Source organism: Athene cunicularia (assembly GCF_003259725.1).
Source record: "Athene cunicularia isolate RWA chromosome 1 unlocalized genomic scaffold, athCun1 chr1_part1, whole genome shotgun sequence".
NCBI classification, from domain to species: Eukaryota; Metazoa; Chordata; class Aves; order Strigiformes; family Strigidae; genus Athene; species Athene cunicularia.
The window spans coordinates 124,578,945-124,595,165 of NW_020799091.1; the positions used below are offsets into that span (position 1 = coordinate 124,578,945).

Sequence of the window (16,221 nt, forward strand, 5' to 3'; positions counted from 1 at the left end):
AAGGTGACACAGTAGTTTGGAATTCCAGAAACATTCTACTCCAGCTTTATGCTAACTCTAGTAGCTCGTGTAAGATACCAGACTGCGTATCTTACCACCATTAGTTCAACACCGGAACACTCCAAGAGGGCACTGAGGTTGTATCTGATGGCAGGAGCTTTGGGCACTTCCCACTGAAACAGTATTTGGTCTGGTGACCTTCAGAACAAAGTGTTTTTTAAGATCCTTCCCCTGCTCTCCCTCATCTGCTTGACTGCCTAGGGGCTAATTTAGTTTGGTTTGTAAGAACAGACCACAGTGGTCCTGGCAACACGAGGCATACATAGAGTTGGAACATGTTAGCCTCATTCACCCTTGTGAAAGGAGCACAGACAAAACGAGTTGTCCCCTTCCTTAGCTGCTCATGCTATAGTGATTCAAACATCCCAACACACAGATCCAAAGCTGGAGAAGTGAACAAGCTTGCTGCAAATTAAAGAAGGAATGCCCTCTCCCCCCCAAAAAAACCCAATAAACCCAACCTCCAAAAATAATGCAGGATTAGAACAGACAGCAGAAACAAGTGGAGATGTGGATGGGAAGACAGGAATGCAGACAACCCTGAGAATCTGTACTGCCTGCAGAAAAGCATCACGTACAGAAATCATGGGTGGGAAGCAGACTGGTAACTAATGGAAAGACATGAGAAGTTCCTCCACTGTCTCCTTCCCTCATCTTGACTATTAAAAGGAGAACACAGGCCTGCAAAATGGAGTAAGAGTGAACGAAAAGGTGCTGCTGACAGATTTTTTTCCAGAAACAACTGAGAGGTGTTAGAGAAAGAAAAGCAGACAATTGCAACTTGACCCATAGGATGTAAGTGTGCACCAGAGCCATGCACCAAAAGCAAGGACCAGAGTTCTGCACACCAGACTAGCAATGTGCCTGTCTTCACCAGTCCTTGCATGGATTTTCAAGATATTACCAAGGTAAACTAACAGCAAACTCCTGCCAGTCTGATGTGATAATACCTTCAGGAATCATTATTAAATCTACTGCTATATGCACAGCATCAACCCCCACTCCCTGGAGCCACCAGCATTCCAAGTTAAATTCAATACACAGAGAAAAAGGCTAGCTGCCCAACTTCCAAGATAGGCCAGCAAGAAATTTCCATAGGGAACACTGGGAATGAATGAACAATGTATTGCATTCATGCCCAGCCCTAAGCACTTGGTATGAATACTGGGTTTAGAAAAATAATCAACCAAATTTCTGAGAGGAGTTTATATAAATGGGACAGGCAGGTAAGATTAAAAGAGGTAGAAGAAATATTAACCTCAGTTTAGCACATAAACCAGCCCTAACCAAACAGAAAGAACTTACTTAAAGAGTAAGTTCTCCAGCAGACAGTTTGGCCTATAGTGTGTGCTTTTTCAGGCCTCATCCTGAGACCAGCCCCCATTCTCCATTGTCAGAAGAGGCATTCACCTCCAGAGAGATCTGCTGACCAGGAAAATCTCAGGCCATTCACTGTCAGTAATTCTGCCAGCCCCACTAAGTGCAGGTCCCTATGCTTATCCAATATTGGACCTCAGCTGAGACCCTGCGGCCACATGTGCACACAATGAAAATCAACTCAAAAGCTTTGACCCTCAGAAAAAATGGAAAGAGCAGATGAGACTCTTTGCTCCAACCAACAGCAGATGTTTAGAAACATTTAAAGACCAATACAGGTTTCTTACCTCTCTCTAAGTTAGGCTGTTCTTGTCTGTCCACAGGGCAAAGCAGCCGATCTTCTATAACAAAATTTATTTATTTTTGAAAGTATGTATTAACGACCTGGAAAAAATAACTACATTCTGTAAAACAACTAAGACCTGAAAGAAAACTTACTCCTTTACCTCTCCAATGCAAGATTATACCGACAGAGAAAAAAATTACAAGCCTATATAGACCAAACTAAAGCAATAGTCTGATTTCCACACGTTTATGACACTAACTCTCTTACCTGAGCCAGGTGCGAGACTGTTCTGAGCAGCTTTTTCTGTTCCAAGTTTAGTTCTACCTGCACCAAAACAAATAGAATACCTGGAAAAATTATTCTGAAATAAAGTTTGGTACCTTTGGAAACTATCTGACAGCCTCCATCCATTCAACCATACTCCTGCCCAACCTAAATAAAAAAAAAAAAATGAGGACATGCAACTGAATAGTCAACTTGGGAAAGTAGAAAGAGTGAAATATTGTTTGGGGGCAAAAGCAATCATGAGAAATCAACAAAATGGGCCTCCTGCAACAAAAAGTCAGAACACATATAACCAAATCCAAAGCAGAGCTTAGCAATTTAGGATTCTGAGTCTTGTACTTGCATCAGCAAATCGAATCTTCTGTTTGATTATACCTGTACAGTGCTTATTCTACCAAGCTATGAGAAATTTATTTTCTAGCATGGTCAAACCTTTGCTGTTTCAAGGAAAGTAGCTGAATTGTTTTGAGTCTAACTGATGGCCAGTTCTGAGTGAGATTCTTCTCATATTGATACCAAACATAGTTTTGTTCAACTTCACCAACATGGACAAGGGCACAGAAGGCACCCTCAGAAAGTTTGCAGGTGATGTGAAGCTGGGAAGAGTAGGGGACGTGCTGAAAGACAGGGCTGCCCCTCAGAGGGACTTCAGTAACCTGGAAGAATGTGCTGGCAAAAGAGATGTGATGTTCAAAGGCAAACATAAAAGTCCTGCGCCTCTTGAAAGCGCCCCACAGAACAGCACAAGCTGAGCACTGCCTGGCTAGAAAATAGCTCTGCAGAAAAGGACCTGGAAGCCTTGGTGGATGCTGAATTGAACATCAGTCAAAAATATGCCCCTGCAGTAGAAATCTACCAGATACTGGGTTGTGTTAGCAGAAGCATAGTCAGCCCATTGACAGAAATAATTCTTCCCCTCTAGTCAGACACCACATGTGGAGTACTGTGTCTAGTTTTAGGCTCTCAGTTCAGGAAAAAACACTGACATTCTGAAGTTAGTCCAGCAAATGTCCACCAAGATGTTGAAGGGGCAGGAGCTGTGCAAGGAGGTATTGAGAGAATTAGGTTTGTTCAGTTGAAGGCAAAAAAAGGCTAAGGGAGTGGCTAATTGCAGTCTACAAATAACTTACATAGAAAACAAAGGAAACTCCTCTCGTAAGTACAAAACAAAGACAGGAAGCAATGGCTGCAAGTTGCGAAAGAGAAATCCCTAACAGAAATAAGGGAAATATCCTGCTCCACAAGGGTGGTTCAGCACTTGAACACAGGCTGAAAGAGGCTGGGGAACTTCCATCCTTAGAATTGTTCAACGTTTTGACTGGACAAGGCCCTCAGCAACCTGTTCTAGCTTTGAAGATGGTCCTGTTCTGAGCAGCAAGTTGGATGGAACCTCCAGAAATTCCTTCCCACCTAGCTTATTTTATGATTCCATGCCAACAGAAATTAAATGGGGAATGATCAGGAAAGCATAAGGTCCTCATGCAATATACACCTATGCATGCTCTGATCAGAGCCTCCCTCCACAATATCATCAATCGGTCCTTCCCAGAGAGGCGACAATGCATGCCATCCTCTCCACCCTGCAGCCACCCCCAAGGGGTGGACCCACCTGGAAGCCAACAGGAATTTTCCATGTAGAGCACCCTTAGGATGAGGCAATGTATTCTTGGTTGGGACTCTCTCAAACACAAAGAGAAAAGATGGTGTGCACCTCTTTTTCAAGCCAGAATACAATCTGACATATTAACCTAAAAAGGTGGCAGCAACAGATACACAGTGATAGCCTACAGTTACCATGTAAGCCATCAGATTTACAAAAAAGGTACCTGAGTTCAGTGTAGGGATGTATCAAGATACAAATCTAGAACTCCGAGATGATGGCAATACAGGTTGACAGGAGTCTCAGAAGTCCCTATGTATCAGTTGAGCACATCGAGTTGTCAGATTAGATTCAGTATAAGGTATTCAACAGGCCCTGGTAAGAGCCTGTCTCAGCAATAAATCCGCTCTTGAGGGCAGCTTCATGATGCTCTCCAAAAAGACAGTGAAAGCACACTCAAGTAGGAATGGGAGAGGCCATAGATACTTGGTAAGTAGAAACACACCATAAATTAAATATTCAGTCTAAGAGAGAAACATGCAAATACAAGCTACAGTGTTTCCCAGTACACAGAGCCCAATGTCCAAGAGCAAGAAAGCTCAGTGTATTTTTTCATTCAGATCCCTTAGGCGTTGCCTATGGGGTACTTGTTTCTACTACTGTATTTACAATACATCCCACAACCAGAAACTTTCATACATTCTACAGAACCTCAGATCAGCATAATTTCAAAGCATGTTAGATTCAGTTAGGAAATGTTATACAAACCTTTTCTGTATAGGTATACTGCTACTGCTATTCCTACAGCTGCAATGAAGAGAACGGAAACCGCAATAACAGCACCTCTGCTTCTTTTGTTATAGCTGTCTCCTTTAAAATAAAATAAAATAAATAATGATCAGTTATTTAAAAAACAACTATGTGATACACTACTTCAGCAGAAATACAACCCTGAGTATGTTTTACAGCTATTTGTTTTTAAAAAGTAGCTTCAAAAAATTAATGCATCAGAGTCAGTTATCAGCAAAACCCTAAGCAGAAATATAACCCTGAGTATGTTTTACAGCTATTTGTTTTTAAAAAAGTAACTTCAAAAAACTAACGCACCAGAGTCAGTTATTAGCAAAACCTTAAGTCAGCTCCAGGAAAGTTACGTGGTAAGTACCTTAGTTCAGCAAAGGTACATCATCCACTTGAAAAGTGATTCTTTTTTGGCCTACGAAAGGCCGAGAAAGATTTCAGCCAAATGAAACTTCAGCAAGTGTCTTGCATCGGATGTGCATGGCAAGGTTCTGGTAACAGGGGGGCTACAGGAGTGGCTTTGGTGAGATGTCAGAAGCTGCCCCCATGGATGGAGCCAGTTCCAGCCAGCTCCGAGACAGACCTGCCGCTGGCCAAAGTTGAGCCTGTCAGTGTTGTAGGTAGCACCTCTGCAATAACATATTCAAAAAGGGGTAAAAACTGCTGTGCAACAGCAGCTTGGAGAGAGGAGTGAGAGTATGTGAGAGCAACAACTCTGCAGGCACCAAAGCCAGTGAAGAAGGAGGGGAAGGAGGTGTAGGAGAAGATTCCCCTGCAGCACCTGGCAAAGCCCGCAGTGAAGCAGGCTGTGCCCTGCAGCCCAGGGAGGCCCACGGGGCATCAGATCTCCACCTGCAGCTCACAGGGGGCCCCAAGCCAGAGCAGGGGGATGTGCCCAAAGGAGGCTGTGACCCTGTGGAGAGTCTGCGCTGGAGCAGGCTCCTGGCAGGCCCTGTGACCCCCCTGTAGAGGAGCCCACGCTGCAGCAGGTTTACTGGCAAGACCTGTGAAGGACAGAACCCTGTGGAAAGGACACATGAAAAGGACCCACACTGCAGCAGTTCATGAAGAACTGCAGCCTGTGGGGAGGTACCCCATTGGAGAAGTGTACAAAGGACTGCCTCCCATGGGTGGGGCCCCCCCCACAGGAGCCAGGGAAGAGTGTGAAGAAGGAGCTGCAGAGGTAACATGTAATGAACTGACTGCACCTCCCAATCCCTATCTCTCCGTGTTGCACAAGGGGAGGAGATAGAGAAATCAGCAGTGAAGTTGAGCCTGGGAGAAATGGAGGTGTGGGGGGAAGGAGTTTTATATTTGTTCTTGTTTCTCATTATCCTACTCTGATTTTGATTGACAATAAATTAAGCTAATGTTCATCAAGTCAAGACTGTTTTGCCCATGATGGTTAAATGCTGAGTCATCTCCTTGTCCTTATCTTGACCCACAAGGCTTTGTCATGTTTTCTGCCCCCTGTTCTGTTGTAGTGATAGAGCAGCTGGGCGGGCACCTGCCAGCCAGCCAAGGTCAACCTACCACATGCCTCATTTCCAACAAGTCTTTAATACATAATTCCAGTGAAGGAATTTACACTGGTAAACCATGAAAATTACTTTTGCACAGAAGTGGGAAATTTTGTCAGTTCCTTTACACAGATGGTTCCAAACATATTCTCATCCTATGTTTAAAAAAAAAAAAAAAAAAAAAAGCAAGCTCAGCTGAGGCAGTCCCAAAGCAATAAGCAACAGCAGGAAAACTCTCCTTTCTCTTTTTTATGTCTATCTGTGAAGGAGGAAAAAAAGTATGCTTATTGATTCATGCATACGCTAGATGAGAAATCTATCTAATGACTTCTAGATGACTCACTCAAAACAACTGAATAGTTTCATTCCAGTTCATGGAAAACAGCACTAAGAGCATAATAGTCATTAGCATTAATTAAACAAGGCCAGAAGGTTCAGAAGAGATCTTCTAAGTGTTGTCTCCCTCTTTATTGTTACTCATTTCAAATCACAGCTGAAGGTTTTATTCTGTTGAGATCCCTGCAAAAAGTATATTTCTAAAGGGGGATCAAGCTGTTAACCTCACACATTTCACCATCCTTAAACACACTTTTAAGAGACAAAATGACATCTGATGCTTTTTACTCTTCAAATTCAACTTCATGAGAAATCAGTAGAAACAGACTCAAAGTCCATGCTGCTTCATAACCTAACCTCTCAGACTTGCATACACAGCCCGACCTATTCATTACCTTTTCCATCTGGATAGCATTGAATCAAAGAGATTTCAGAGCTCTTTTCCGTTTGAGAGAATTTAATGAAATATGCAGCTTTCTCGGAAATGTCAACATCCTTATTATTGGTGGAAACTTCCTGGGTCTGATGAGTTTTTTTGTTGCTACTGAACTTCCAAACATAATTCAGAGGCTTCTGGAAATCTGCTGTACATTTTAACACAAGTTTATCGCCAGTGATGTTGCAATTTATCTCAGGTTCTGAGGGAGGAGCTAAAAGGAGAGAAAACATTCTGTATTATTTTGGTTATACGCTGCCTTGAATTTTAGCACAGGACAAGGGCTGCAGCAACAAAAGCAGCAGGAAAGTGTACAGATAAAATGTATGTGTTAGGTGTGTGTGCATGCACACACATGTGCATGAGAAATGTATTTCTAGAAGTGGCCCTGTCTGTAGTTCTGCAGTGCCTAGTTTGAGATCCCTCATGCTTCACTATCAATAGGACTAATATACACACTGGGCAAATATATTTCCCAAAGACTACTAGTGAAGCTGCGTAGATCTGCACAGGATTATACCACAGATATTCAAGCCTGTATAATAAGCCTGCATGAGCATCTTTAGTAGATATATACTGCCTGGGATAACCAAACTCTTTCAGCAAGTTGACTAAGTTATTATCTGCTGAAAGTACACAGTGTGCCATCTACATATATTCTAAAAGTCATTCCCAGGTGAGTAATAAGGGCACACAAATTAGATGCCACTTTTGAAAATTTCTCTAAAAGTGCCTAAGCAAGTTAACAAGCAAAAGAACAGGTCCCTCTGTTTCTGTTTGCTCCACTGACAAATAAACAATCCACTTTCTAGCCTTCTTAAAGGGAATAGTCATGCAAATTCTTCATGCAGTTCTTCTACTACTTACCTAACACAGCAAGTATGAAGGTTAAGACATGATTTTTTTTCCTAGAATCCAAGCAGTCTAACACATATGTGCCAGCATCACTGTATTCCAAGTTAAATATAGTCAAGGACCCATTCTCCTTGCTAAGCAAGCTTCTGTACTGGAAAGAAGGAAAATATGTCGTTTCGCCTTGCCCTTCCCATTCAGCCACTTTATCCTTGTTTTTTGTCCAAATAATTTCCATTATTGCTTGGTCTATTTTTACTGGAAAAGTAAAATTTTCTCCCAAGACACCAAACACGTCATCACAGCGGATGTGTGCTACAGGGGAAAAAAAGAAAAAAGTTACTTTAACTATTGCTCGACTAATGCTGTATCAGATACAGTCAAATTTAGGTTAGAAGCACATCACAATGTTGCAAAGGAAGGCATATGTCAGTTAAGAATTACCCAAACCCAACCTGTCTGCACAATCATGTGACAGGCACGGCAAAGGGATCCAATTTCCACATTCTATACCGAGGTAGAACCATCATCCTGACTTTCTTCCTATCCTAAGCTACTCTATCCTGAATACTTTCCCTCTGTTTGCTTGAATTAGGCCTCCTGTCCATGGGGTGGGGGAAAAGATGAAATGAAGGATTGTTATCATCAGCAAAAACCATCTCAGCATCTTGCTGCAGAATGCCCACACTGAAGCTCCCACTGTGCAAATTAACTGCAATTTTCTAGCATGAATATCCACACAGTTAGTAAAAAGCAGACTTTTGATACAAAATTACTACTCAGTTTAAAGCCCCTGCTCTGAAATCATGGGGATATAGGGATTTCCTTTGGAAACGTCACTTAAGCAAGTTTATTTCACAGCCAATGTGTGTGAAACAGTATCCCAACCTCTCAGATACAGCAGAGCTGCAAGCAAGAAATGGGAACTGTCTGAAACATTAACTGCTATCAGTTTTATATCCATCATATTCTGCTAAAAGACACCCAAACGTTCAGTATAAATAAACACCACGAAAAAGGGATAAGAGATTTTCCCTAGTTCTTATTAAAAACAGCCATATGTGCAAATAAAACCTACTTATGTAACAGATAAGACCAAATTTTGCTGTGGGGAAATAGTGTAAACCATTAGCACGTAAGCCATTAGCACCTCTGTGTCCCTGCTTCAGTCTTTAGCAATCACCTCCTACTTCCAAGTAGCTCTGAATGGCTCTAAAAAAAAAATTTAAAAAAAAAAATCACAAGACTACTGACACAGCAGACATGTATGCAGACAGACAAAAACATGTCAATGCTGAGTTCAAGTTACACTTGCATTAAGGACTCAATCCCGCTCCGTGGTAGCTAGTGATTTTTTACTAATACATTGAAGGAAGGACATGATTAACATATAGAAGGTCTCATTTTAAGGCAAGATTCCCAACATGCACCATGGAAAAGTTCCCTTTAAACAGTAACAGTGCACGGTGAAAGAAAAATATTTCAGAAGCTTACTCCTCAAGCCAACTGCTCCCAAGTGACAGCTACTATTTGGGATTTGGTTTGGGTTTGATTTTTTTTTTTTTAAATTCCTAAACGGCATCAAGTCAAGAACCCACCAATCCCTATAACATTCTGTGCTTTCCTTGCTTCTCGTGTCATCATCGTAGGAAAACTTACTACTGTTCATAAATCAGTGTGGATACTACAACTTTATCACATCAAACCAAGTCACTCCCCTTCACTGTGTATGAGTCCAGAAAACAAACTACAGCCCATCTTGCTTCACATCCTGGCTCCTTTCCATATTGAAAGCAGTTGGGAGGTCAGCCGGGCTAGTCATTAAGATTATGTTTCTCATCAGCAAATAGTGCTTGCCAGCATCCTGCTCTTCTGCCTGGTGCCACACCATAGAAACAAAGACTTTCTCAAACAGGAGGCTGAAGGCAAGCAATGGGAAACACACTTCTATGTGCTTGCGTACAGAACTGCACACACAGGAGGTCTTCTCCATGTCTTACTTCTCATGGACTACCCAAATTGTTTGCAATTTGCCCATGAAAGTATTCTTCTCATGCTGTTACAGTTTCTACTTTCTCTTGTCTTCATTTATGCTATGGCCTTTTCCAGGCATGGGAACTGGAAAAAGTAAACAGGGCTCAGAGAGCTCAGCTATCACTCCCACATCTTTTCAACACAACCTACCTGCCTTTCTTTGTCTTCTATCTTTTTCAGACAGACTCAAACATCTCATTTGCTCCCACCGCTCCAGTAGTAGCACCTCTTTCCACTCATCTCAGTTAACAATTTCCAGAAAAGAGAAGAACCCAATGAGCTCCAAAATTTGTGTTTGGAGACCACAAGAAGGCAAAATGCTGGGCAAGATGAAACACTGTTTTGATCTGATGAAGCTTGGGGTCTTGTTGGAGTCTTTTGTTTCATAAAGACAATTTATAGGAGCGCTTTTTCCTCAAGAAATCATCTCTCACTGCCTAAGGACCTATAGTTTTCCTAGCATGGAGGAAAAGTCCCTGCTCTACCCACTGTGAAATTCTACCTCTCAGTAATTTCAGCTCACAGATACAACCAAGATGTGATGGTTTAATGTCAGCATGCATAAGCTAAACCACAGTGGCTGTTGACAAGAACAAGGTAACATAACTCTCTTCTGTGAGGAAAGCAGTCATTTGCTGGGAACTAAGAAAGTGAGCAAGGACAGCCACCACTCCTCAGCCAAACACTTACAACTTCCTAAGCCTGGGTTTTGATGCATGTAAACTCTCCACGTCTTTGCTTTCTTTCAGTTAGTCATAAGAGTTAGGGTGGAGTTGAGAGATTGTTCCTTCTTCAAGCCCAGAAATGAGACTGGACAAAAGCAGAGCTGAAAAGAAAACACATTTTCCCTCCACAGCTTCTGCTTGGCTTGGGGGAGTGCTGTCCTCTTCAACGCACTCTCGCTAGCTGGTGAAACAACGGCTTGGCAGCAAGCAGCAGAAGACAGGGAAAATGTTATCCTTTCAGGGGAACTGTTGTCCTCTCATATTTAAAACCAGAGATTGGACACTTCTACTTCCCTGCTTTGCTACTCCAGTGAAAAAATAAAGAAAACTTCCAGTCAATGATGTCAGCTTCCCTTTTTCAAGGAAATTATACATCATCACCCAGAAATGTTGCATAAGTTCTCTACCACATACCTTTGAGCTTCTAAAGAAAGCATCTTCTAAATTTCCAAGGAACTCTCCTCTCTTTTCTACTTCATTTTATAGAGACAGCTTTCCCATTCCACAGCAGTTAACTTCTCACAGCTCTCTGCCGTGAGAAAAGACAGAGAAGTAACAAAGAAACACTTTCTCATATACTCTTTTTGAAAGCCAGAAATAAGAACGATATTTCTCCACTTTCTCCCTCTCTCCTTAGCACACCCTATTATTTCAGGATAAAGTTCACACAACAAAGTACTACTGTGCTAAAGCCTCCAGTAGACTCTACAGAAACTGTCAGACTACCTGCTCCTGTACCTCCTTCAATCCATTCCAGATTCGTCCTTCTGCCATGTCTCTGTGTTTCAGCTTTCCAGACAAATCACATAATGAAAGTGTTACTGATAAAGAGAAACTAAGCCTCTTCTGCAAACCCATCACCTCATCTCATCTACATCATCTGCTGTTCCTACTTCTCCAGCAGACAGATACCTTTGCGTATGCAGCCTTCTTGTCCTCAGAACTCCATTCACCACAACTCTTTAGGCCCAGCCATCCAGCCAGATTTTACCCAGCAAAGCGCGAGCCCATCCAAGCCACGAGCACCCAGTTTTGCCAGGAGAATTCTGTGGGAAACGGTGTCAAAGGCCTTATTAAAGTAAAGGTAAGCAGCATCCACAGCCTTTCCCTCATCCAGTAAGTAGGTCACCCTGTCATAGAAGGAGATCGGGTTTGCCAAGCAGGACCTGCCTTTCATAAACCCATGCTGACTGGGCCTGATCCCCTGGTTGTCCATTATATGACTTTTAATGGCACCCAGGATGCCTTTCTTGTAGATGGGTGTCACATTTGTCACCCTCCAGTCCAATGGGACCTCCCCAGTTAGCCATGATTGCAGGTAAATCACGGACAGTGGCTTGGCGAGCACATCTGCCAACTCTTTCAGCACCCTTGGGTGTAACCCATCCGGTCCCACCGACTTGTGTGCATCCAAGTGGTGTAGCAGGTCTCTGACCACCTCCTCTTCAACTGTGCTGACCTCAATCTGCTTCCCCTCCCCATCTCCCAGCTCACGAGGCTGGGTGTCCAGGGAACAGCCAGTTCCACTGCTAAAGACTGAGGCAAAGTAGGCATTGAGCACCTCAGCCTTTTCCTCAGCCTTAGTTACCATGTTTTCCTCTGCATCCAGTAAAGGAGGGAGATTTTCCCTAATCCCCCTTTTGCTGTTAATGAATCTATAGAAACATTTTTTATTATCCTTAACAGCTGTAGCCAAGTTGAGCTCTAGCTGTGCTTTGGCTCTCCTAATGTTCTCCCTGCATAACTTCACTACATCTTTATAATCTTCATGAGAGACCTGGCCCCTCTTCCAAAGGCTATAGATCGTCCTTTTGTTCTTGAGATCCAGCCAAAGGTCCCTGTTTAGCCAGACCGGTCTCCTTCACCACCTGCTTATTTTTCGGCACATGGGAACAGCCTGCTCCCATGCCTTTAAAGACTTTAATCTTGAAATATGTCCAGCCTTCCTGGACTCCCATATCCTTCAGGGCAGCCTCCCACATGAATTTGTTTTGAACAGGTCAAAGTTAGCCCTCCAGATTCCACAGTTACCATTCCACCTGCTGAAGCTGTGTGGAAAATTCCTTACTGATGAGCTTGTAGCAAGTAACTGTATGCCTCAAAAGCTGGGCTTTTTAAATAGTGGATTTTTGCTCTATTTTTTGTAGCTTCACAACTACCCCTTTTTTTAGGCTTGGGTTTTTTTGGGGTTTTTTTAATTGTGAATTCCCCCAACAACTGTAAGCAGCAGAAAGTTATCTTCCCTCCTAAGCCTCAGAGAACCACCAGTTGCAGAGAACCCTGAAATAAATGTTCAGTCCAGAAGGACTATACAAACATTCACCCACAGTCCTCCTAACTCCCTCACAGGCCACATATATGACCCACTTCCCAAATTCCAGTAAGAAAGCACTTAGACGATGGGCAAAAAGTATAGCCAGGAAACAGAACAGAGGTGACAGTAAGCTGTAGCACTGTCCCAGGTTGTTCCAAGAGAAAAATCAGATTCACACAGGAATGACTTCAAATCTTACATGTAACATCAAAAGCAGAGTTTTTCACCTGTGTACCACAGCACTCCTGGACAATATGGGGCTGCCTGAATCTACAGAACTCTACACATCAGCAAAGGCAGGACCCAAAGGTGGCATCCACCAACAGGTCTGGGTACTTCCCCACCACAAAATCCATGCCTTTGGTTATATCCCTCAGCACAGTCCTAACAACAGGCAGCATCCCCATGCAAAGGTTACCCGGTCATTTTAAATCTGTGCTGCTGACCAAAAGTGTGAGGATGACACACCCATTTCTCCCTCTCCTTTGTTTCTGTCTGCCCGTTCCCACAAAGAACGAGTCATGCAGAGAGTACAATACACTGAAAGTTAACTTGACACACATCCCCACTCCAAAAAAACCCCCAACCCAAAACCCGCAGAAGGATGTAACACCCAGATGTGAGTTGCCATGGGAACGCCAGTGCTTGTGCATGAGATGGAACGGAAAGTGAACCACAGAAGAACATGAATCAGGCTCCCTTTGGCCAGCAGCACTGCTCTGGCCCCAAGTGCAGTGACTGCACTCACTCCCAGAGTAGTAGTAAAATAGTTACCAGGAAATGATGAGGATTGAGCTGCATCTTAAATTCAATCCCTTGTGTTTAAGCACTTCACTGAGGGCACACGCTTCTCTCTGCTCTGGGTTCCCAGCCCTAAAGCTACCTAGGACAGCAGTAAAGTTTTCCAAAATCCTGTCAGAGACAGAGACGCTGCCTCCCTTTTTTTCAGTAACTCACTATTCAAACCACATGTTCAAGACATTTTCCTGTGTTAAAGAGATAAAATGCACAGTCAACTAAAGAAGAGACTTAAAACTTCTGCCTAGTATCCTGATCAGACCAGACACTCTTGGCCAGCTGCATTTTAATTCCTTCGTGCACACTGGCACAGCCTGAAGAGGAGGAAGAAGGGGCACGTTCTGCTGCACAGCTCAGGGAAGCCTACAGGAGGGTTATCAAAGCCTCAGTATGTGACTCACAGAAGAACTTGGTGGATCCCAGGAGAGCGCAGGTACAAGCAAGATGCAGAAAAGCTTGACTATGACAAAGACTAAGCAATCCTGGATACTTCCAGGGAAAGAAATTGGGGAATGAGGAACAAAGAAGAACAAAATACCAGCTCCACAGGAACAAAGGTACCACCAGAGCCATACATCAGCTTGGGTGGGCTACTCTGGTTCAGAGTTTAAGGTATGTGAATTGAGGGGAAAGTGAGAATCTCCAGCAAGTTTTGTGAGTTTAGTTCCAGAGACTGTTCTTCTTTTTTACAATAGCCAGAAATACCAGTTCCTCTGCCTTGTTCCCACTTACATCTCTTCCATTTGCTGAACCTCACAGATCCCTCCACCCTGCTTCCTGCCCAAGCCCCTTTCACTCCCCTTGTCCTCCAATTACTTGCCCAGTCTTACTCTTCCTACTACTCACCACAGGCATTGCTACCACACACTTGTGTACTAGGTCTGTGTGGGATGGAGTTAATTTTCCTCATAGCAGCCTGTATGGTGCTGTGTTTGAGATCTGTGATGAAAACAGTGTTGCTAACACACCAATGTTTTAGCTACTGCTGAAAAGTGCCTGCACAGCATCAAGACCTTCTCTCTTTCTCACTCCGCCCAATCCTAGGAGTACGCTGGGGATGGGCAAGAGGTTGGGAGGGGACACAGCCATGACAGCTGACCCCAACTGACTGAAGAGATACTCCCTACCATATGTCATGCTCAGCAATAAAAATGAGGTAGTGGAGAGTTTTTCCAAAGTAGCCATTGCTCAAAGAAGTCTGCTGGTGGGAAGGGGTGAGTGATACCTCTGCATCACTTGGTTTTCCCCTTCCCTTTGTTTTCCCCCATTGACTTACTGAATTGTCTTTATCTTGAGCCATGAGTTTTTCTTGCTTTTGTCCTCCTGATTTTCTACACCATCCTGCTGAGAGGGAGTGAGCAAGTGAGTGGGTTGGGCTTCACAACATCTCTACCCACCTCTGATTCTTTTGTGAGCCAGGAAGATCTGGTTAACAGTAGTGCACCTGAAATCCTGATGCCTTTGCCTTTGAATTATGGACAATTAGCCCAACCCACAATTCTGCATGTCAGGCCCATTTCTTCAAAGATCTGAAATTGAAGCTCTGAGGCTAGCACACTGCACATTTCAACACGGATACTGATTGTGAAGCTCTGTCAAATTTTCTTAACCTTTGAGACTTTGGCTCATGATATGAAATGAATGTGGTGAATGGAGTTAAATCCAGCTGGTGGCCAGTCACGAGTGGTGTCCCCCAGGGCTCAGTTTTGGGGCCACTCCTCTTTAATGTCTTTATTGATGATCTAGACAAGGGGATTGAGTGCACCCTCAGTCAGTTTGCAGATGACACCCAGTTGGGTGGGATCTGCTCAAGGGTAGGGAGGCTCTGCAGAGAGACCTGGACAGGCTGGAGCCATGGGCTGAGCCCAACTGGGGGAGTTTCACTAAGGCCAAATGCCGGGGGCTGCCCTTGGGCCACAACAACCCCCAGGAGCGCTACAGGCTTGGGGAGGAGTGGCTGGAGAGCTGCCAGTCAGAGAGGGACCTGGGGGGGGTGATTGACAGCCGGCTGAACAGGAGCCAGCAGTGTGCCCAGGTGGCCAAGAAGGCCAATGGCATCCTGGCTTGTGTCAGCAATAGCGTGGCCAGCAGGGACAGGGAAGGGATCTTACCCCTGTACTCAGCACTGTTGAGGCTGCACCTCGATTCCTGTGTTCAGTTTTGGGCCCCTCACTACAAAAAGGCCATTGAATGACTCGAGCGTGTCCAGAGAAGGGCAACGGAGCTGGTGCAGGGTCTGGAGCACAGGTCTGATGGGGAGCGGCTGAGGGAACTGGGGGGGTTTAGTCTGGAGAAGAGGAGGCTGAGGGGAGACCTCATGGCCCTCTACAGCTCCCTGAAAGGAGGGTGCAGAGAGGGGGGATGAGTCTCTTACACCAAGAAACAAGGAATGGGACAGGAGGGAATGGCCTCAAGCTGCGCCAGGGAAGGTTTAGACTGGCTCTTAGGAAGTATTTCTTTGCAAAAGGGGTTGTTGGAATGGGCTGCCCAGGGCAGGGGTGAGTCTCCATCCCTGGAGGGGTTGAAGAGTCGGGTTGACCCAACACTGAGGGATCTGGTGGAGTTGGGAACAGTCAGTGTGAGGTTAATGGTTGGACTGGAGGAGCTTCAAGATCTTTTCCAACCTAGAGAGTTCTGTGAAAAGCAACTCTGAGAAGATGCCTCTAAGTAAACTTCATGTTAGAAGTATCCACTGGGCTGTATTTCCTCATTGGTAAGGATGCTCCTTTCTCTGAATGCAAATGCCTGGGCTCTTATTTCTGTAGCACTTACTTGATTTGGGGGGGGGGGGGGGGTT

The 16,221-nt window shown here is 44.1% G+C and overlaps 1 protein-coding gene across 1 annotated transcript in view; it reads right to left on the reverse strand.

Annotated features, from left to right (window-relative positions):
- The window catches only part of CD58 (CD58 molecule), a 37,327-nt gene that overhangs the window by 16,880 nt on the left and 4,226 nt on the right, over positions 1-16,221 (reverse strand). Inside the window, exons 2-6 of the mRNA XM_026854908.1 lie at positions 7,569-7,868; positions 6,661-6,915; positions 4,377-4,478; positions 1,991-2,047; positions 1,725-1,778 (exon numbers count right to left, since the gene is read on the reverse strand). Of these exons, the coding sequence (XP_026710709.1) occupies positions 1,725-1,778; positions 1,991-2,047; positions 4,377-4,478; positions 6,661-6,915; positions 7,569-7,868 (768 nt within the window). The remainder of the gene's footprint in view (positions 1-1,724; positions 1,779-1,990; positions 2,048-4,376; positions 4,479-6,660; positions 6,916-7,568; positions 7,869-16,221) is intronic.